Genomic DNA, 23,311 nt, shown 5'->3' with positions numbered 1-23,311 from the left:
TGCAGGCACTGCTCCATGACTTGGCATGGTTTTCACCTGTGCCAGGAGTGATTTCACTCTGCCTTTTGCCAGGGCTGGGCTGTTTGGTGGTGCTTTGCTTTTCCCTTGCTGGCAGCTGGAGAAACCCATTAGAAGGAGGAGCTGGGACCACTTGGAACCTGGAGAGGGGTGTGTGTAATCATGGAGTAGCATCAAGAGATGGTTTTTATATCTGGGCTTTATTTAAATGAACCCATTCCTAATTTTCTTGCTGCTCTGCTCTAGAGGTAGTTTTTGGAGGAGAGCACGGCTTGGCAGAAAGGGAGGTGCTGGGTCTAGAATTATTCTATTCATAGAACCAAAAAATATTCTGAGATGGGACACACAAGGTTCATCAAGTCCAACTCCTGGCCCTGAACAGGAGAGCCCCAAAATCCCACCCTGTGCCTGAGAGCTTTGTCCAAACACTTCTTGAACTCTGGCTGGGTTGAGGCTGTGACCACTGCTCTGGGGAACCTGTTCACTGACCACCACCCTCTGGATGAAAAACCTTTCCCAATATCCAGCCTAAGCCTCCCCTGGCACAGCTTTTTGCTGTTTCCTTGAGTCCTTTTGTTGGTCACCAGAGATAAAAGATCAGTTCCTGCCCCTTGTCCCTTACAAGGATTTTAAAGGACAACCCAATAGGATATTGGCACTTACATATTGATTCTACTTCTTGTTTTTAAATGAACTTACTGCTTCTGTGCTGGGTATCTCTGATGGATTCCAGGGCACAACATGGGCCATGGGGACTTGTGAGAACCTGGCCCTTCATTAAATGCCTTTAAATGGTTTATAGAGAGAGTCTGGGAAGCAAAAGGGGAGCACACAAGAGATTTAATCTTGGAGATGACTGAGAGCTCTCTCTTCCATCTCCAAGTCAGAAAGACCAGCCCTGGTCCCAAAACCAGCTCCACAAGTGGCTTGAGTGTCTAAGTGCAGCATCTTGTAAGACCCAGCTGGAATTATACTGCAGTTTGTACAGGCCCTTCTGCAAACTCCAGTGAAAGCTGATCTGCAGCATTAGGCACTCAAATATGTCCTAAGTTTGGCTGAAGTTCTCTTCCAGCTTCCCTGCTGCGGCCACTATTAAATATAATTGTAAGATACAAGGAAAAACACCAAAGAATGTTATTAGTTTATGAAACTGGGTTGCCTTGGCTACTTCTGAGGTAGAATTAATAGGAGAAAACCCTCAATTGCATGAGGCCAGGGCTTCATTGTCGTCTCGAATTGTAATTTCCCTTCTCCCCCGTTTAAGGACAGCGGACATTATCTCAGGAATCTATAGATAGTGTCTGAGTCATTCTTTAAAGTACAGCTAAGATGTAAAACCATTAAATAATATATCCCTGCAGCTCTTCTGACCAGGGGAAGTGTTTGACACCTCATTTTACAGGCGGGGAAGAGTATGTGGAGGAGGAGAATTACGTGCAGAGAGTCATGTTGGAGCCCTGATGGTGGCTGAGCAGTTCTGACTCCTCTGCTTGCAGCTGGCTTTGCCCCATGGCTGAGCTGCTCCTCCCTGCCCAGGGCAGGATCAGCCTCACAGGAGCAGAGAATCGGGATGTGGCTGGGGTCAAGGATAAATGTGCATGTGTGATGTCCCAGGGGAGAAAATGCCATTCTGAGCTCAGGTTTTTTGTGTGGGGCTATGCAGGGAGCTGGCTGCTGAACCACAGCTCAGAGCTTGGGCTTTCTGACTTCCAGGCACCTCTGTGCAGTATCAGAGTAGCCCAGGGGCTGTGCAGACTCATCAATGTGTGAGCTGTGTGTATGTGGTGCTGAGAGTGTGTCCAGCCTGCTGCTGCACTGGGGCTGCTCAGGGAGAAGGGCTCTGGTAAATTTTGCAGCCTGAAGGATGTTTAGAATGTAAATATATATATCTATATCTGTGTGGGGAGAGAAGTCATTATCTGCTTGATCCTGATGCTCTTCCAAGGTTGCCTGTTCTTAATGGAGTGGCCAGAGAGTTTGTGGATCTTGACCCTGAATATTCCTCGGAGTTTCTGGCTAGGAAGGGGTTCAGTGACCGTGGGCCCTTGGCTGCTCCTCTGCCTGGTGCTGGTCCCTTCGCCCAGATGAAGTTACCTGGCTGCAGTGGAGCATCTCTCCCAGGGCAGAGGAAGGAAGAGGACATTTTCCAAATCTGGAATGAGACTGGGACTCGCACCTAAGGAAAATCCCTGGCTGAGCTTTTCCCTTTGCAGCATCTGCAGGGTCAGACATTGCTCTCAAAGCCAGAGGCTGTCCTGTTTCTCCAGCTGATGGGGCTGGGTGTTCCAAGGTGTCCAGGTCTGCTCTGGGTGTTCTGTTTGCTCCAGGTTGTGGCACCCCTCTGGCAGGGACCCTGGTGGGTCACCCCATGGTCACCCAGGCTCAGGAGAGCCCTTCACCCCTGCCCTTTGTCATCTGCTGCCCTTCAGCCACTGCGCTGCTGCCTCTCTGTTCTGGGCTCTCCCCTTTGTACATCCCCACCCCTCTCTGGGAAAAATCAACATTTGCCTTGCAGGGCCTGGCAAACAGAAGGGGTCTGTATTCCATCCTGATGGCAGCCCCAGGCTTGCAGGGCTCCCATGATAAATCCAGTGCTGTTTGTTGCCAGAGGGACCCTCTGAAGCACAAGTTTGGGAGTTTTGTGTGTGTATGAAACGAGCAGGGAAGCTGTGAGCAGTGACTGAGCAAAGGCTGGGGCTGAGAAAAAAAAATGTGATTGCATTGAGGTTATAAGAAGATGGCTAGAAATGGATTTAAAATCTAAGGATGACTTTTAAATTTTATTTTGTTTTTAATCTGAAGTACCACTTTGCTGCCTGGTGTGCTAGAGCTGTGTGTAGTGCTGGAGCAGAGCAGAGAGGCAGATTTGGGAAGTTTGCACCAGAACATCTCCTGTGTGGCCACAGCCAGAGCATTGCAGGCCTGTGGGAGTGGGGAGCAGAGCTTGGGGTGGCTCAGGAGTATTTGATCCATATGGAAATACCACACTGGAGTTTTAAAATTCCTTTCCTCTCCTTCCAATCTGCCCGTGGTTTTCTCCAGCTAATCCATGGCCATTGCCAGATGAACCCGAGGAAGTGAGGTGCACTTGTGAGGCTGGAAGCTGTAAATGTTGGGGGCTTTTGGAAGGTGAAGGATGAGTGGTGATTATTTGTTTTTCCTTTGTTTCCATAGTGCTCCGAGTGCTGAGCCTCGTCCACTTGGGCTCCTGGGGATTCTTACATTATTAATGTTAATTAACTAACATGTTTCTACCTTGCTGGAGCTCTTGTGGCAGCTGGTTAATGTAAGAGTTTGGTTATTAATGTAGGAGTTGTTTCCTTTTTTGAGCAAGGCTGCAGCTTGGGTGGGTTCAGGTGCCTTCCCTCCTTCCCATCTCTGCTGGGCTGCTGCAGGTTCTGCAGGAACATTTGGCACCAGGTCCAAGCTGCTCTTGCCATGATTTTACAAGCCCCAAACCCCCTCATTCAGTGAAAATGCCACGAGGCACCTGTTCACTGAGATCCAGTTCTTGGGTCCTGCTTCTCTCCCTTGGATTTTGGCAGGTAAGGACTGTGGGCAAGTGAGGAGCGTGGTGAAGACAGGGAATATCTAGAGGGACAAGACCTCTCTGGAAATCTGTTTGGCACAACAGTGGACTGCAGGGATTTTACACTTGACAGTGGTTACCAGGTCCACCCCCAACCCGCAGAGCTTCACAAGAGCAGTTTTCTATTCCCACATAATCCTTTTCCCTTGCCTCCTGCTGCCAAGTAAAAGAATCCCCTAAGCCAGGAGACCTGACAACAGGTACAAAAGGGCTGTTTTTGCAGTCCCTTCCCATTTGTGTGGACACTGGTGGTGTGAATATTCATCTGCAGGAGTCATCTGCTCTGGTGACGTGGCACCTTCGCCTCTGCCCGCCCGATTACTGGAACACTCCAACCAGAAGGATCACAGATGATGACTAACACACTTTTTTCACATGAAAAACTGCTTCTGCTAATTTATTTTTTTTAGTGCTTTCATGATTGTCCAGCATATCTCTGAATGAGTATCAGCTGTGAGGAATTTGTGGTCAGTAAAGAACAGATGATCACGAGGGGTGGTGAAACGATCTTGTTATTTCTATGAAGTGAATATCTGAGGACTGAGCTTACCTCAGAATAAGCTTGTGGGGAAAAGAGAGGGTCTCTGTATTGTCTGAAGGCCATTTTAAGTTCCAAAGCACTTGAGGTCACTCCAATGTTTTAGTCTTGACACTGAGATTGAATGTCTCCAAAAAGCCAAGATTTGGTTCAAGCATGAGCTCGAATCCACGTTGACCAGATCGAAGTGTGTGCTGTGGGTTTTGCAGGTCAGCCATGGCAATTTTCTGGCCTTGAGCTTTATGGATGCAGCAATTGATTTCCTGAGAATTAGTGCAGTTTAATTTGAGTTAACAGTTTGAATAAAAGCCTAAATTTGAGCCAAGGTTAAAGTGCTGTGTCCCCTGTCACCCTCTAGCACCATGTAGTCCTACCTAACACAGTCCTTTACTTCTGCAGACTTCTGCTGGCCTTGGGGAAGCCTTTCCAACACTGCAAAAATGGGGGCTTGAGTCTTGCTGCCTCTCATCATCAACACAAGCCTTTGGAACATTTTTTTAGTGTTTGAAAGCTTTTGGCACCTGCTGAAGTAGAGTGTTGTGGTAGGAATAGATGCATCTTGCTAATGCCAGCTTTCCTGTGGTTTCCTTGAGGGTGATTTGAGTTCTAGATGTGAATTCGTGGCTCCATGTGCTGGTGAGTGGGGCTGTGTGGCTCCAGCTCCCATGGGAGGGGAATTGGTGGTGTTTTAGGCTGCCAGTGCTCAGCCTTTGACCTGGACACAGCATCCAGGCTGTGCTGGGGAAGGCAGTGGAGCACTCCTGAGTCTGCAACCCGTGTCCCTTGGCCACAGCATCCCTCCATCCCAGCAGCATCCCTCCATCCCAGCAGCATCCCTCCATCCCAGCAGCATCCCTCCATCCCTCCAGCATCCCTCCATCCCAGCAGCATCCCTCCATCCCAGCAGCATCCCTCCATCCCAGCAGCATCCCTCCATCCCAGCAGCATCCCTCCATCCCATCATCATCCCTCCATCCCAGCAGCATCCCTCCATCCCATCATCATCCCTCCATCCCTCCAGCATCCCTCCATCCCATCATCATCCCTCCATCCCTCCAGCATCCCTCCATCCCTCCAGCATCCCTCCACCCCTCCAGCATCTCTCCATCCCTCCAGCATCCCTCCATCCCTCCAGCATCCCTCCATCCCTCCAGCATCCCTCCATCCTGATGAAAGCTCAGTTTGCTGCCAGAGATATTTGATCCAGAATGAAACCATGCACTGGGGTTGAAGTTTTTTTATTTTTCTAGCTGTGCTCAGCTTCTTTGTAAAGAGTTCCTGTTACACAGAATCTGGAAAAGTGTCTTTTATTCTTCAGTGCATGTTTCTGATTAGTACTGGAAATGAACATGAATTTTTTTTTCCCCTTTTTTTTTTTTTTTAAACTGTATTTCTTTTGAGGTTTATGTTGCAAGTGGATTTCAAGCTAATGGAAGAGGAGCTGTAATTGTGTGGTTCACTGGACTCAGAGCAACAGAGATTCTTCTTCCTTTGCTGCTCTGCACACCGATGTCCCTCCCTTGCAGTCGCTGTGTCCCCTGTGTCCCCAGCTGTCTCCGTGACACCCTGGGCAGGCTCTGCCTCCACAGGTGATGTCCTGTGTCAGCATTACAGCTGTGCAGCTCAGCCTCCAGCAGCTGGAGCACTGGGGAAGCCACAGAGGCAATGACTGTGCAGTGACTGCAGTGATTGTGCAGTGATTGTTCAGGGATTGTGCAGTGACTGCAGTGACTGTGCAGTGATTGTGCAGTGACTGCAGGGATTGTGCAGGGATTGTGCAGTGACTGCAGGGATTGTGCAGGGATTGTGCAGTGACTGCAGTGATTGTGCAGTGATTGTGCAGTGACTGCAGTGATTGTGCAGGGATTGTGCAGTGACTGCAGGGATTGTGCAGTGATTGTGCAGTGACTGCAGTGACTGTGCAGTGATTGTGCAGTGATTGTGCAGTGATTGTGCAGTGATTGTGCAGGGATTGTGCAGGGATTGTGCAGTGACTGTGCAGTGATTGTGCAGTGATTGTGCAGGGATTGTGCAGTGACTGCAATGATTGTGCAGTGATTGTGCAGTGATTGTGCAGTGATTGTGCAGTGATTGTGCAGGGATTGTGCAGTGATTGTTCAGGGATTGTGCAGGGATTGTGCAGGGATTGTGCAGTGACTGCAGTGATTGCAGTGACTGTACAGTGACTGTGCAGTGATTGTGCAGTGATTGTGCAGGGATTGTGCAGGGATTGTGCAGTGATTGTGCAGTGACTGCAGTGATTGTGCAGGGATTGTGCAGGGATTGTGCAGTGATTGTGCAGGGATTGTGCAGTGACTGCAGTGATTGTTCAGGGATTGTGCAGTGATTGTGCAGGGATTGTGCAGTGATTGTGCAGGGATTGTGCAGGGATTGTGCAGTGATTGTGCAGTGACTGCAGTGATTGTGCAGTGATTGTGCAGTGATTGTGCAGGGATTGTGCAGGGATTGTGCAGGGATTGTTCAGGGATTGTGCAGTGATTGTGCAGTGATTGTGCAGGGATTGTGCAGTGTGGCCCAACCCATGTCTGGGTTTTCCTCCTGTGACCAGCTCCAGGCCTTGCTGCCTGTGAGGCGTTCTCCGGTCACTCTTTTTTATCCCTGGAGCTTTTAGAGCCTGTCGGGGTGAAGCAAGGGTGAAATGCAGCTGTCAGTGAAGGTAATTCACCTGCCCACTCTCTGGATGTGAGAACAGCGAGAGACATTCCCCACCCTGAGCAGTCCTGGCAGTGTTGGACTTGCACAATGAACAAAGAGTGCAAACCCTCGTCCCAGCACTCTGCACTGGTACCTGAGCAGGGCAGTGACATCCTTGTGTCCTTTAAGTGCCCCTAGGGGACATCAGGAGGGCCTGGGGAGATGGCAGAGGGCAAGGTGGGGTGGAGGAGGTGGCGCTGGGGATGTGCAGTGCACAGGGGCTGCAGGTCCTGCCCCGGGGGGAGTCACCCCTGCCAGCCTTTGCTTTAAAAGCTGCTGGTGGTGTGAGGGTGCTGTGACCCCTCTGAAGGGTTGTTCTGCTGAGGATCCCCAGAACAGAAGCATCCAGAGGTGGCTCTGTGATTTGGAGTGTGGATATGTCCAGAGCAGGAAGCTGTCCCTGCATGGAGACATCTCCAGGGCTGTCTGGCCAGCCTGCTGAGCTGTGCTGGGTGAAGAAGGAAGCTGCTTTATCTGATCCCGCAGCCTGCAGTGAATTCATGGAACAGAAGCAAGGCTCACGCTGATGAGCTGGTGCCTCTCTGCTGACTCCAGCACAGTGTGGGATGGCTCCTGCTGGGTTTGGCCCATCCCTTTCCATCACCACCTTTGTTTGGCTTGGGTTCTTTTGTTTGTTTGTTTTTTGTTTTTACTGGACTGCATAGAGCGTTCCCGAGCTGTGTCCTCCATTGTTTGTCCTCACTGCGTGGTTTCTGCTGATAATGGGAATTGCTCACTTGTCCTTTTGGATTTTACATCATGTGAGTGTAGCAGCAGGGATGGCTTACTGTGAGGAGAAAATCAACCTCACCTGGGCTCTCTCTTCACTGCTACACGTACCCAGGTTTGGAGTGCCTCACCCAAAAACTCTGCTGTGTTTGGGACAATGGATGCATTGACTTCGTTTGAGTCTCTGAACATCTCTGGCAATTCCCTGGTTAGCTCTAGGTTCAGATTCAGCCAGAAAAGTCACACTGGACATTTCTCCAGATGAGCTGGATTCCATCCCCCTGCTGCCCTGCCCTGTCTGCATCCCCTGCAGCAGGATGAGGACCCAGAAGTTGCTCCCCTTTCCATGCTGAGATGCTTTACATCCATTGTGTTACATCAGCAGCTGCAAGAAGCACGAAACTGTAGAAAATTTGGTCCAGTATTGTCCAGAGGGAGCAGTTTAAATGTGAGCCTGGCACTGGCACGATCCTAGGGGTGATTCTGGGCTTTGCCAGTTGGGAAGGAGACCCCAGAGAAGTGCAGAGGGTTTGGGTGCTGCTGCCTTTCTGCTGGGCCACATGGCCCCAGCCCGTGGATCTGGAGGGAATTAGTCATTGATTGTAAAATGTGAAAATATTCTGCTCAGCCAGGGAGCCAAGGTGAGGCTGAGCTGGGCTTTGTCCTGCTGAGGCACATCCGCCAGGCTGAGCGAGCCACTCCTGCACTGAGTGGTTTTTAACTGCTGCACTCTTCCGTTCCGAATCCCTTCTGATGGGAACGAGGGGAAGAATTCCCAATTTCAGCTAAATAAAGCACATTGCTCTGTGCTTCTCAGTCCAGTGTGCTGCAGTGCATTTCCAGCGTGGCTTCGGGGCGTTTGAGCGGCGCTGAGAGGGGAGGCTCACAGACACCGTGTCTGTGCTGGAAATGGTTGATTTTCATTTCACAGCTCAAACGTGGGGCTCAAACTGCTGCTCCCAGGCTATAAATAGAGGTAACCCCAGAACAGGCTCAGCAGCTGATGCTCTCTGCCCCTGCCCCCTCCGCTGGCTTCCTGGCAGTGTGTTCACAGCAGCATATTTTTAGCTGTTGCTTTCTCGTTATTTATTTTATTTTCTGCCAGATCTTCTCTCCCTGCCTTGCCAGGCTGCCAGCTTTCCCTGCTGTTTATCTGCTTTCCAGGACTGTGTCTGGATCCTCCCTCTGTGGAGGGGCAGTGGGGCACCACAGACAGCAAGCTTGGCTCGGACTCTGCAGCTCTCCCTCCTCTTTCCAGGTTTTCTGTTAAGGTATTGAGCTGCCTGGATGAATTCCGTGTTTGCTCCTCATTTTCCCTTTGTCTGAGAGGGGATGAACAGCACTATTATGTATTATTAATGTTGTTAACAGGCAGTGAAGCAACAGCTGTCAGAAAAACCTCCCCTAATGCTGCCTCCAACACTGAGCAAACCAACTCAGCTTTGCAGAAAGGGTGTGAATGGTAATTCCAGCTCCCCAGAGAAAACCTGGGAGACAGGGCACACAAACAAATCCTCAGGAAGGCTTGCATAAAAGGCACAGGCTCAGCCAGGGCATGGATGCTGATGGCTGTGCTGGGTGCTCCAAGTGCTGTGTGTGTTTTTCCACTGCAGTTGCTGAAGGGAATAAAGCCTATTTCCTATATGTGATCCTGCCCAAGCTTGTAAGCTCCTCGTTCAGCTTCCGTCCTGCCTCGCCGCAGACTGAATGAAGGCTTTGAACATGAAAGGCTGTTTTAACCAGCTCAGCATGGCTGCAGATCTGCATTCCTCAGCCTGCCACCCATCAGGGATGGTTTTCTCTGGTTTTTGGAGCGATTCTGGAAGCTGGGTTCCAACACTGCACCTTGCCTGTGCTCAGGGAACTCGGAGGTGTTGTGTCTCTGCAGGGAGGAGAGCTGGGATGTGGCTGCTCTTGCAGCCTGGCTCAAGAAGAGCTGGGTAAAAATCTGTTCAGCAGAGGAAATGCAGCTTTTCGTCCTTGCTAGCGTCCAAAGGAGCAGCAGGCATTTAGAGAGGAGACAAGAATTAAGGAAAATATTCAGGCTCTGGGTTTAATCACAAAAATATGTTTAAAATTGAAAATGCTGGTTCTAATGCACAAGTTCCCAGAAGCTTCAGCCCTTGTCCTGCTGTCAGGGATGGCAAGTGAGGCTGGCTGCTGCCCTGCTGCAGTGCAGGGGATGCTCTGGAGCAGCCAGCCTGGTTCATGGGTGTGGATGGACAGTCCTGGATCGAGTTTTGGCTCTCTGGGGGCAGAGCTGAGGTGGGGGGACAGCTCTGGGTGGTGCTGCCCGTGGGTTCTCCCTGGGTCACCCTTTCCCAGGACCAGCCCTGTGGTTCAACCACATCACGTTGTAGGCACAGAGGCTTTTTATGTCAGAAAGGGAAAGGGAGAGAGCAAACACACACAGGCATAAATATATATATATATATATATGTGTGTGTGTGTGTAAAAATATATATACACAAGCAGGGTTCTGAGCATGAAACGCTTTTTCCATGTCCAGCTGCCAGGCAGCTTTTGTCCCTTCCCTCTCTCTATCCCAGGCCTTACTGGCATGAAAGTTTTCCTGCCTTTTTTCTATATAAATGTATCTATTTCTTTTTGAATATTTTTTTTTTCCTTTTATGATGCACTCTTCTTGCTGACAAGGTTTTGTAAGGTTGTGACTCTGTTACAAATCACAGTTTAGACCTGTTCTGCCTCTTACATTGATGCTCTTTTAATCCCTTTGCTTCCTGTCCAACAGATCTGGTGGATGGTGAGAAGATGGTTTAAATAACAGAATTTAATTATGTCACCACTCTCAAATCCTGGGGGCAGGGTTTGGAATGAGCTGAGGAGCTCCTGTGGCTTGGCAGGAGCCTGAGATGATGGACACTGTCCTGGAGCTGTGTCCATCCTGGACACCATCCTGCTCCTCCAGCAGGACCCCCGAGGCTGGGGAGCTGCCAGAGCCTCTGGGAATGTCATAGCAGGACATGATAACATCTGGGGGGATTCCAGGGTATGGCATCCCACCTGAGGTGGTTCACTGCATTTATTGTGGCCACTTTTATTGAGGTGAAAAGCCAGGAACTGAGGCACAAATCCATGTACAGTTTCACATGGCTGTGTTTTAACTAAATGGGAATTCTGGGGATTTTAAGGAGAATTCAGGTTCTTGCTGAGTGGGAAGCGAGTGCTGTGGCAATCAGCATTTTACAAACAGGCAGCTGGGATGGCAGAGGAATTAAAGAAGCTGATGATGGATTAGAAATGGTGTTGTAGTCAGCAGGTGCCACTGGTTTGCTGGGAGTCTGGGAGGCAGCAGGCACCTGGGAATTCCTGAGGACTCTGAAATGGGTGTGGAAGGGGAGGTGCACCCCTGTTCCACTGCTCTGACCCCACAGCAGGGCTCCCACACACGATGTGCTCCCAGCATGGGGGTGCAATCCACCCAGAGAGGAGTCTGTGAGTGCAGGACTCGTGCAAATCCTTAAATTCCTGTGTTCTCCTCTCCCAGCAGGGAAGTCTGTCTCAGGGAGTGCTGCACTTCTCTCTAGGATAAAATATCCTGGAGTGAGAGGTGAATGTGAATGTCCCACAAAATGATTCCTAAAGTCCCCTCTGGTGCTTCTGGAAACCATAAGTACATTTGTGGGTTTGGTGTGTTTGAATAATAATGTTTGACATCTTCAGGGAAAGGTGGAGGTCTCTCCTCAGGTGTTTTTTGGTTAAAATGACACGTAACTCTCCCTGGATCCGAGAGATGATTGTACAAAGCAGATTCCTGACAGAACTGTGCCTTGCCAGATGTAGAGTGATAGCAGGGAGGGATTCACACACCATATTCACATGGATTCCTTATTCCAACCTTCTTCTTGCTTTAGGAATCACCCGGACCTCCAGCGGGAGACTTCGGAGGCTCAGTGACCAGACAAGTCCGAGTAAGTGTGTGAATTTCTCTCTTTGAAACCTCCTCATCCGGTTTAAAAGGGAAAAAAAAAAAGGGAAAAACAGAGGGAATGCAAGAGGTGACAGTCAGAAATCACATATTCTGCCATGGTTTGGAAGGCAAACTGCTGCTGGTAAATGCAGAGCTCTCTGTGCTGGAGAAAGAAAGCAGTATGTGTGAAAAACAGAGTGAGATATATATATATATATATATATATATATATATATATATATTTAAAAGCCCCAACAAACTATGAAAAGAGAGAGAATATAAAATATTCCTTACTGTATAATGGGTCCAGAGACAATAATTAGCAAGCTCAAACCCAATTTAACACAAGGCAACAGAAAGCAGGAGAGGCCTGTGGTTGAAATCCCCTTTAGTCATTAGTAGCTCTTTTGGACTCTCTTTAGCTATTATTTTTTATTGAATGTGAAGATTTATGGATTATAAGTGCTTGTGGCTAAATTTACAGCCCTAATTGCAGCTTAATGTTTTGGGAGCTGCTTCTGATTCAGAAGGGAGGGTTTGTTTTTCTTGCAAAAGGTGTTTCCCAGCCTCAGGAAAGCAGCAGCAGGATTCCCAGTGCTTGTGAGTACCTGGGGCTGTGTGCTCTGTTTGTTTGTGTGTGACACGAGCTGAGGCTGCCCAGGGATTGTCTGCAAGTGAAAAATGTCACTGTTCTCATCTAAAATACACCAAGGGAAGCTGAGGCAGCCCAGATCTGGGCTTTTCCTTCTGGTAGCCTCTTTTGCTGGCAGTGTTAGCCCCTCTGAGGAGCCTGTGCTGCTCCCTGGTTCCAAGCCCTGTGGGAAGCAGTGGGTCTCCATGCCAAGGTGCTTTGGACATCCCAGACATTGCTCTCCACTAGCAGGTGCTTTGTTGCCACTGAAATCTTCCTTTGTGTTTCCTTCTCTGATCTCACAGAATCTTAGAATGGTTTGGGTTGGAAGGGACCTTAAAGATCCTCTAGTTCTAGCCTGGATTGAATTAGAAATTCTAGTCTAGAAACCTTCCCCTGACTATTGCTGCCTCCTTTTCTCTGCTGCCTGTGCCCCCCAGACCCCACTCACTTCAGCACCCAGCTCTGATCACACTTAGCTCTTATCCCCTCCTGTCCCCTTGGTCTCTCTGTCACTCAGTTGCTCCCTCCAGGCCAGATTTGCTGTTTCAATCCATCTTCTCATCCCTCATATCCTGCCTCAGCTCCCAGATGGACTTATCAAAACAGCGCTTTTCAGCTTTTCCCTCGGTGTGGGTGGCAGCAGAAATCCACCCTGGGGGAGCCTTCCTGGAGCAGTGGCTTCAGTGCTGTGCTGGCAGCAGCCAGCAGCACGTGTGGGATGGGGAATGGTCATGGCTGGCTGCTTGAACATTCACTTGAGTGCCCTGGGAGCTGGATCTGTGCCTGCCTGACCCTCTCTAGCTCTGCTCAGGGACAGCTGCTTGTGGCACAGGTGAGGGTGACGAGGGCTGGCTCACTGTGACACCGTCCTGCTGCTGCCATCTGGAGCTCCACAGCCTTGCACCATCAGTGGCAGGATGGAATTCTGCTCACAGTAGGCTACTGCACCCCAAACTGATGTCAAGGGGCAGCGAAGATGCATTGAGTGATAATTACTGGGGAGCCTTGGTGTTGTGTGGGTGTTAAAGCTCCGGGGCAGCAAGAGGCCGGGAGGACTGAGCTGAATTTTAGATCTGATGCTTCAGAACTCGGCCACCAGCGCAGAGCTGGCAGTTTGGAGCTGAAGTGTGTGTTTATCTTGTGCATATGCACAAACAAAGCTGCTGCCTCAGCCCTGGCACCGCCTGCTCTCATGTACAGACATCCGAGGACAGAAGGGGGAATTGGTGCAGCTCCAAAGGGAACTGGGGTGTAGGGAATCCACACTGACAGACACAGCACATTTGTTCAAGCTTGTTTTCCTTTGACTCTAATTATATACTTTTCCACTTTTCTGGTGAGAGACCTTGTAAATTTTATTATTTTTTTTTTTCAAGTTAAAAAATCAAATGAGCAGTTCAGTCCTTCGGTTTACATTGCAGTAAATATTTATGACTCCATATAACTGCAGCTCAATTTCCCCTTGTTTTAGGTCCAAATTTTCCCCTCTGCACATCTGGCCTTGCACCCAGAAGCTTTTTATTCCTGTAGAAGATAAATTGGGTTTGGGATGACTGAGCAGTGGTTGCAAGTGAGGCGTTGCAGAAGGGGCTCAGTTGCTTTGGGCTCTTTGCCACCCTAAACAAAGAAAGGGGTGATGTTCATTTCCACAGCCACCAACTCCTGGGATGCAGAGAGCTCCACAGGCATCCACACATGGCCTTGGGGTGTGCAGTGAGGGTAGGAACCTGCAGAAGTGATGCTGACCTCTTTTGGAAGCTCCACTCAAACGTTCCTCTCCCTCTGCACGTGGCAGTGTGGCACCAGCACCGGGCAGTGCTGGCTGAGCACAGCTCCAGGGCTGGGGAGCTGCTTTTGTTCAAACCTGCTGTGTAGCCCCAGGGGTGGGATTCACAAGTCCCTCTCCAGCTCTCCTGGAGCCTCTTCAGGCCCTGGAAGAGGCTCTGAGGTCTCCCTGGAGCCTTCTCCAGGTCACCCCCACCCAGCTCTCCCAGCCCTTGGAGCATCTCTGTGGCCTCCTCTGGACTCTGTCCAGCACTTCACATCCTTCTTGTGTTGATGGCTCCAGAGCTGCAGGAAGGGGTCTCAGGAGAGTGGAATAGAGGGGCAGAATCCCCTCCCTTGACCTGCTGCTCACAATTCTCACCCTGCAGCCCAGGACACATTTGGTTTCTGGGCCAGCAGTGCGCCTTGCTGGGTTTTATGGAGCTCTCATCAACCAACACCCCCAACCCCCACGAGGAATAGTCTTGATCCCTTCTCTGCCCAGCCTGTACCTGGGATTGCCCTGACCCAGGTGCAGGACACTGCCCTCGGCCCTGTTGAACTTCCTGAGGGTCACATGAGCCCATCCAGCCTGCCCAGGTCCCTCTGGATCGTGTCCCATCCCTCCAGCATGAGTTAGGAGCAGCGTGACAGAAAAGTTACTCCCACTTCGTTTTCCTACAACTGTACCTGATGGATTTGAAGCAGAGAAATATTTGCTGACATTTGCCATGTGGAGCAGTGGTGTGTTCACAGCTCAGCCAGAAAACAGCCCAGAGCAGTTGGAGTGGAAGGAACCGAGACCGTGTTCCTCTCGGGCAGCCAGCTGTGCTCTGTACTTTGATTTGTTTCCAGCCTACAACTCAGTTTTTGCTAAAGAGGAAGGAAGTTCCCTGGCAAGGGTAACACAAGGAGAGGGTCCATGAAAAGGTGGAGTTTACTGCTTTAGCTAAACCAGATTTTCCCTGTGTAGGTGAACGCAGGGGGGACGGTGCCTTCCAGCTGTGTTTGGGCAGCTCTGCTCTGGCCCTGTGCTATTTGTGGCTCAGGTGCTTTGTTCACGAGAGCTCCCAAAGGGCTGGGAGGGGAGCAGGTGTCTCAGCTTTCCTGTTTCAGCCTTTGTGTGGCCCTGAGGCTGCCTGGAGCAGGGGCAGCCTGCCAGGGCCAGGGCAGGCAGGGCTTTTCCATCCAAAAAGCGAGAGCACAGCTTCTGCCTTGTCAGCAGCTGGCTGAGGATCAGCCACAACTTGTCTCGGTGCTTTTTGGAAGTGCAGGGCATAATTTGGAGAGGCAGGAAGTCAAGGCCAGCTCTCTGGGTTGTGTTAGAAAGGGGCACTCACCGGGACCTTTGCTGGGACAGCTTGTCCTGTACTGCCCAAATAATTCACTTGAGGAGAAAGTGGAGGGGAATTTCCCTTCCAGACGTTGTTTGCACTCAAGCCCCTTGTTCACCCATCATGTTGATGGTGGAAGCTGGGCCAGAAGCCACAGTGGGTGGACCAGTGTGGGGTGGGGAAGTGAGGTGGTTCAAAGGTCAGATCAAGGTTTGAGCTTGTGTGCTTCTGCTCAGGGCATGAGCACCCCACTGACCCCATTGTCACCACACTGCCACACTGTCCAGGGCACCCAGGAGGTCTCTGGTACCTGGGACTAACAAAAATAAAAATATTATAGTCTTACTTGAAAATTTCCACAAGACTGGCACAGATAATTCTTGTCTTATTTGGTTTTTCCCTGATCAAGCCTTGCCTTTTCCCTTTAATAGTTATGGATGTTCCTATTTCATAGCTTGGGAAAACAGAGCAGCAGAGAACCTGCAGGCTGTGCCTTGAGTCCAGGGATCCTTCCCCATGGGCACTGAAATGGAAAGATGTGAGGCCAGGTGGGTGGAAGAGCAGAACACACATAGCTGTGGGCATGGTTTAAATTGGCATCATCGCTTCAGCAGGGTTCACTAATTTGGATTGCTCAAAATTCATGACAACAGATCTTGCTTTTTCCATCTCTTGACTTAATCCCTTGCCCTGAGGACCATCTCCTCCCTTTGTGCCTGGAGTCTGTGAGAGAACAAGTGTAGAAAGTGGTTTCTGTGAGGCTGTGGGTTAACCAGAACAGTGGAGATAAACAAGAGCGATGGCAGGAGCCGGGGGCTCCCCACTGGAGCGTGCATGATGCCTGTTACATAAGCAAATTCAGAGTGCTATAAAAACCATTAGGTGTGTGAGGGGTTTTTCCTCAGGGGAGTGCTGCCAGAACTGTCACACAAATACAGCTCAGACGTGGCCACTGCCACTCACAGCACAGCACAGCCCTCCACGTGTCGGTGTGGCATCCGAGCAAACTGAGCTTGGCATCTCCTGGATGTGGAGTCTGAGACACAGAGTGAGTGTCCCTGGCTCTGAGATCCAGGAGAACACTGAATTTCATAGAACATGAGATTTATGGGCATGTTCTCATGGTGATACATGAAAACAACTGTTAATGTTAGATGGAAAAGCTGAAAGTGTGAGTGTGTAGATTAGAGAGTTTTCTTAAGTCACTGGGTGAAAAAGTTAAAGTTTAAAGTATAAACTAATTTAGAAAATAGAAGACAAGATGGAGGGTTTAGAATATTGTCTCTTTTCCTTCTTCTTTCTTCCTCATTTTCTTCTTGTAGAGGTTTTTGGGTAGTAACAGGTGATTGGATAGAGAATGTCACAATGCAGCACACAGGTCATTGGGTCATTAAGAAAAATAATATACATGTCTATTGTTAATTGGATAAAAATAGATATAAAGATGAAACAGCCACGTGGTTCAGGACCATTTTGTGCCATCAGAGCCAAAGTGAGCCAAAAGGGCAGGATGAATTGAACTTGAGCAAAAAGTCTGCCAAGTCTTTGATAACATCCTAATAAACACGAGAAACAAGATCCTAACGAGGTTTGGAGTTTTCTTCCTGACCCAGAGAACTGAGATAGATGGAACTCTCCATGAGGGAGTATTCCAGAGGAGCTCAGCTCAGAAGAGACTGAGAAATCCAGGAGTGAGGAGAAGTGCAGAAGAAGTAGAGAAGCAGAATCAGAAAAACAGATTAAGAAGTTACACTGGAAACCTTGGTCCAGCCCTTCAACTTGTCCTGCATCTGTCTGGAGCTTCCTGCTGGCATCCTGGGATGCAGGCTGGGAGTGCAGCTCTGGGTCCAGCTGGAAGCTGGGGGGATGCACAGTGTGCACTGTGATGGCAGCACCTCTTTGCTGGGCGCTGAAACGTCCTCAGGCTGCAGCAGGGCTGGTTTAGATTAGCCAGCAGGAAAGGTTTCTTCACTGGGAAGGTGGTCTGGCACTGGGACAGGCTGCCCAGGGAAATGTGGAATTACCATCCCTGGAGATGTTCAGAAGTCGTGTGGGTGTGGCACTTGAGGACAGGGTTTGGTGGTGAACACAGCGGTGCTGGGCTGATGGTTGGACTCAATGAACCCTTGGAGTTCCTTCCCAACCCTAATTCTGCTGTGGTTCTGTGCCTGTAGCACAGAGGCGCTTTTCACTGCAGTGCAGCAGCTGAGGGGTTAACTGGAGCCTGTGGTTGCAGCCTCATGGCTCTGGATGTGTCCTTAGATGAGGTCATAGGAATTTCTTCGGGCAGCCTCTGTTCCCCTTTGTTCCAGGCACCAAACCGGTCACCCCAGCTGTGCAGCTCTCCTGCCACAGTGTCCCCAGGCACCACCCGCTGCCCTGGGCTCCCTGGTGACAAACCCCGGCTTGACACGTGTCCCTTCATCACACATGGCCTTTCTCCTCGCCAGGACAGAGCAGCAGAGGTCACCAGGCAGCCCAGAGAGTCCCCTCTGCAGGCACGGCTCTCCAGGTGATCCCAGCTCTGGGCAGCAAGAAGTTAAAGCTGTAAGGCTGCTCCCAGCTCAGGTGTCTGGTTCCTGCAGGGACACACACAGGGCACTTGTGTAATGCTGGCACGTGGACTCTGAGCTGCCTGGCACGGTCCTGTGGCTGCCAGCAGAGCTGGGTGTTCCTCACAGGGAGGGAGGGCACAGCTGAGAAAGCCCAGGCTGGTGCTGGGTGCCCTGGGTGAGGGGATGTGCTGGGGGCTGGCTGCTCGTGCTGGTCCCTCTGAACACCTCTGGCTCATCTCCAGCCTCAGGTGTGGTTTCAGTGAGGCCCCAAAGGCTGCTGAACCCTGCAGGTGAGGAGGTGGATCTCGATGCCTTTCCCACAGCATTTGACTCTGTGTGAGGAAAACAGAGACAGTAAAATATGAATCATTGGTTCAGGGATTTACTGCTCTGTAATGTTTGGGGGCTTCGGATGCTGACTGTGTTTTAAGATAACAATTTTCCATGCTGGAGCGTGATACAGATCTGCTGATGAGCACTGACAAGGTCCACAGGGCTCCCCTGAGGAAAGGAAATGTAGAAGTGCAGTGTGGCTCCTCCAGGACAGGAGAAGTCCTTGAGCAAGGTTGTTTCTCACCTCAGCAGCAGACATCTCTGGAGGAAGCCTTGAGAGCCCTTCCAACCTCAGGTGCAGCAGAGAGAGGGGAGAGGAGTGACAGTGGAGCGTGGCTTTATCTCATTTGTTCATCTTCTCCCCTTTTGAAGGATGGAGGAAAGCACCCTGAGTCCTCCAGAGTAAAAGAGTGCCGAGAGAGAAATTCATTCAGTGTCACCTCTGCCAGCCCAGCCACGTCCTGTGAGGGCACAGCAGGGCCAGGACACACGTCCAGTGTGCCAGTGGGCACTGGAGGAGTGGGAAGTGTGTGAGTGCAGCACCTGGCAGGGGAGGAACGGAGGGGAATGGATGGAAGGAGGGCTGGTGAGCCCTGTCCTGCTGTGTGTGTGCCAGCTCAGGGGCGCTGCTTCCCTCAGCAGCTCTGGGTGGCCACATTTCTCTCAGCTCACTACACGAGTCTCTCTCTGGTGTTTATTCTCTTTCTGCTGCTAAAACACCGGTTTGCAAATTGCTCCTGGGCATGTTGACGGGCCAGCTCGTGTCTGCTCAGCTGTCCCTGCTGCCCTCCAAGCCTGGTGTCCCTCATCCCGAGGACAGAGGACAGTTCTGGAGCTGTGGCTGCCACCACAGCCTCCTCTGAGCCCCCAGGGTGAGCACCAGAGCTGCCTGGTGCTTACCGAGCCCCAAACTCTGCCTGGGGCATAGAGCACGGATTTACTGCTGGTTGGGACTGCAGGAGATGCTGCCCTTTGTCACAGGGATGATTTTCCTGGAAGGCAGTGAGATTTGTGGCTGAAGCACTGTAGGTGTTCTGGGATGACCTGCAGAGTGTGAAGTCTCTCTGCCAAAATTTTGGTAACGATAAGTGAGTGATAAGTGAGCTCTTAGAAAAGCACCAGGAGCAAGAGACATTCCTGATGGACCAACTCAGTGCAGCAGTCCTTGGTTTAAATTTTCTGTGGTTTGATTTTTAGTCAAAAGTGTTTTATGGTGCTCAGGAGAGTCCAGGCTGGGATGGTTCTGCTGGTAAATGAAAATAGGGTCTGTTGCCCAGTTTTGGGGTGTTTTCTTCCCTTCAGTGGATTATCCCTTCCTCAGCAATGGGAATTTAAGGTAAAGGAATGTGATGGTTGTGTTGCAGTGTGGTAACACAGTGAAATCCATCAGAGAGAGGATTCCTAACAGAAACACTGTGAAAATCCACGTGTTTGGGATGCACCTGAGGGAGGTAAAACAAACATCTCAGCAGGTTTGTCCTCGTGTGGGGTCTCCCCTCCATGCCAAGGAGCTGGTTCAGTGCACAGGAACAGTGGGGCATGCCACTCTCCTCTGCTTGCCTGTGTGTAAAGTGCAGAAATTGTGCAGAAATTTTCATCTGCATCATTCAGTTGTGCAGAAATCTTCATCACATTGCTCAGAGCCACATCCAGCCTGGCCTTGAACCCCACCTCACCCTGTCTTGAGCACTTCCAGGGATGGCCAGCCAGGGCTTCCCTGGACAATCTGTGCCTCACCACCCTCACAGGGACAAATTTCTTCCTCACAGCCAAACTAAACCCTGCTCTCTGTCTGTGTGAAGCCATTCCCTGTGTCCTGTCCCTCCATCCCTTGTCCCCAGTCCTGGAGCTGCTGTAGGCCCTGGAAGGGGCTCTGAGCTCTCTCTGGATCCTTCTCCTCTCCAGGTGAACATTCCCAGCTCTCCCAGGCTGGCTGCAGAGCAGAGGAGCTCCAACCCTCGTGGTCTCTTCATATTTTTCCAGGACTCTCTCCAGCAAGTCCACCCATGTCTTTCTGATGTTGGGGACCCCAGAGCTGTGTGCAGAGACCCAGCTGGGCTCTCAGCAAAGCTGAATAGAGGAGCAAATTCAGCAGTGCCCCACGGGGCTCTGCCTTCCCCAGCAGTGAATGGCCACAGACCTGCAGGTGTGGAGTGACCCCCCCTGTTTGGGGCCCTCATGGAGCCCACGAGGGCAAGACTAATGGGAGGGAGGTGTTCAGGAAGGAAAACATCAGCAGAGGATTGTGGAAGAGTTAATATTTATTGAAACTCCTTCTGCTCTCCCGGGAGGGTGAGGAGTGTCCGGCGCTGCCTCGCCTCTCGCTCTGCCCTGCCAGCTGCTGTAAATTCTTGAGCACAGGAGTGTTACAGAGTGAGCCTGGCGAGGAACAAGGGGTTTCCAGCAGTTTGAGGCTTTCAGAAAGCGAGGCTGAGAGCCAGAGGAGAGCTCTGACAGGGGCTGTCCTTAAAATCCCTCCACAGTCCCCTCTGTGGGCACTGTCTCAGGGGGCTGGGTGGGACATTGTGCTGCTGCTGTCACAGCCACCCCTCGCTGCCACTGCCACCCCAGCTCTGCCTGAGATGAGCTTTGTGTCCTGGCAGGGTGTGACACTGGTGCTTTGGTTCTTTTCCCCAGGACTGAGATGGACAAGAGAGAGATGATTTCTCATGTACATGTTTAGGATATTTATTCTTTCTTATCTATATTACATATTTACAGAGTACAAGGAGCTATGTGCAGTAGGGTAACAAGGTGCAAAAGGGCTGAAGGAGAATCTCTTCAAGGTCTTTTAAGTGTCAGCCCATCCAATAATGAAATGCTAAGTAACTTATTTTCATTAATAACCCAGTAATTCGACATCTGTGTCCTGCAATGCAGATTCTTTTATCCAGTCCCCTGATATTACCCAAAAACCCCAGAAGAAGAAGAAGGACAGGAAGGAGAAAGAGACAACGCCCCAAATCCTCCATCTTGTGTCTCACATATTAATAAAACTCCCAACTCTAACTTTTTCACTCAGTGATTTAATACAACTCTAACTCACACATTCACATTCACAGTTTCTCTACTTAGTTCTAGAAGCTTTCTCTGGGGTTTTAAGTTAAACTCAGTGTTCTCTTGAGAGTCAGAGACTGTCAGCACAGATAAGGGAATATTTCCTGTGCCTCTGACTCCAACATGGGGTCTCTGGCTTAGGAAAGGTGGTAACTCAGGAGGATCTGAGTGATTTGGGTTCCCCTGTGTTGAACAAATAGAGATTTTTCATAAGAAATAGCCAGGGAGTGGCAAAATATTGCTTGGCAGCACATGTGGAGCAGCTGAGAGCTGCAGCCCCGGGCAGGGCAGCTTGGCTGCCCAGCTGGGAGAGGGGGATGGAGGCAAAGAAACGCCTGGCAAAGAGCAGGGCAGCAGCACTGAGAGTGTGAGTGCCTTCCTTGGAAAAAGAAGGATCTCCTTGGTTTGGTTTTAATATTTTTCCAAGTGAAAAGGACAGTTTTAGTCAAGGTTTTCTTTCTTCCCCATCATCAAGGCTGATAAAAGTGTAAAAGAAAGGTTTTTGGAGCAAACAGTCCATGGAGGCTCAGGTACTCTCAGTGCTGGCTCAGTCCAGCCTGGGGGTAAAAGGCATTGAGGGAATATAATGGAGTAACACTTAATTGAGTTGGACCTCTTGATTGGACCTGCATTTCCTCATGTGAAAATGCTTCACTAAACATAATTTGATTTAGGAATGCTGCACTCTGCCGCACTGTCCTCCCTCTGTGCTCTCCTCCCAGACACCCAGTGCTGCAGATAGCTGAGATAATCTGTAAAAGAACCAGTTGAATCCCCATTTTTCCTGCCTCTCCAGGCTCTGGAGGTCTTTGGCTGCTCTGGCTGCTTTCTGCACCTTTCCCAGTGCAGCCTGAAGCTCTGACCCCTGAAGGGACTTGCAGCACTCATCCTCTCCAGCTCAGGGCTGGGGCTATGAGGTGATACCCAGCTGATGAGCTCAAACCCTGGAGGAAGTGGTCAGCTGTGACTGAGGGGCTGCACTGACCTAGGCAGGAAAGAAAAAACATCTCTTCTGCCAAATGAAATACCCCAGGAACATAATCCCAGCATAAAACTGGAGAGGCAGACAAGGAGGGGCAAATAAAACCTGCCTGGATACCTGCAGGTGTCTGTGCCACTGCTGGGGCTGCTGACAGTGGCAACAGTCCTGAGCACCCTGCTGGCTGCCCTGGGCTCTGTGCCATGGCCACAGTCCCTGCTGCTCTCTGTGTTCCTGCACAAAGAGCAGCTCTGGCTCTGCCAGGGGCTGGGGGAGCCTCGCAGAGGTGTGTGAGAGCGAGCTCCAGCTGAGCCTGGCGCAGGGCTTGCTCGACTTTCTTGTTAGTGATTTCCTTCCTTGCTTTCTGTGCACCTGGCAGTGCTTCCTGCTGGCTGCCACCCCTGGAAATGTCCAAACCTGTGAGGGAAGGTGTGTGTGCCCTGTGCCAGCCCCGTGAGCACGGGGTGGCAGCAGAGCAGGGCTCCTGCTTCGTGTCCCATCGCTGTTTGCAAATGGAAGTTGGGGTTGTTAGCAATGATAGCAATGGTTTCAAAGTTGCTCCTTCCTCCTCCCTCTCCTTGTGGCTTTCCCAAAAGTTTGAACCCCAAGAAGGCAGCCCTGGCCAGGGGAGAGAGTTCTCTGTCCTCTTCCTAAAATCTGGGTGTGCTTGACTTTCCCCCACCCTTTAGCAGTACTACTAGAAAATGGAATTTATATTTTCTTTCTCTGCATACACTTCTGCAGTGCACAGACCACTGAACACCCATTTGAACAGACATTTGAGAAAACTGAGAAAAATGTCTCAGAAAGCAAAGAAAAATGGGAATTCCCAGCCCTGGAACATGTGGAAACACACCTCTGAAGGGACCAAACCCTGATGTTGACATCACCTTCATGGGGTACCCCTCTATTAATCACAGGCACCCCATTATTTGCCTTTTAGTGCTTTGTGAGCACTGCTTTGGAGGCACAGACTGCACCTTTAAAGTGAATCCATTAAAATTTTCATGAGCACTTCAGGTCTGACTGAGAGCAGCTACCTGGAGGTTTTGTGCATTTCAAGTTCAGCTGCATTAACCATAGTTTGGGCTCTCTTCCCTGAGTGCCTCCTGGTGATCTGCCCTGCAAGGAATGG

General features: G+C 50.4%; 1 protein-coding gene across 6 annotated transcripts in view; it reads left to right on the top strand.

The window, feature by feature from the left end:
* SEPTIN9 (septin 9) overlaps window positions 1–23,311 on the top strand; it is a 136,037-nt gene that overhangs the window by 13,009 nt on the left and 99,717 nt on the right. For all 6 annotated transcript variants that reach the window (XM_058852465.1, XM_058852464.1, XM_058852459.1 and 3 more), the window contains one exon: window positions 11,465–11,521. In XM_058852465.1, the coding sequence (XP_058708448.1) occupies window positions 11,465–11,521 (57 nt within the window). The remainder of the gene's footprint in view (window positions 1–11,464; window positions 11,522–23,311) is intronic.

Source organism: Poecile atricapillus, chromosome 17 (assembly GCF_030490865.1).
Source record: "Poecile atricapillus isolate bPoeAtr1 chromosome 17, bPoeAtr1.hap1, whole genome shotgun sequence".
NCBI classification, from domain to species: Eukaryota; Metazoa; Chordata; class Aves; order Passeriformes; family Paridae; genus Poecile; species Poecile atricapillus.
The sequence above is the reverse complement of the archived record's forward strand: the minus strand, read 5'-3'. Positions and strand labels throughout refer to the sequence as shown.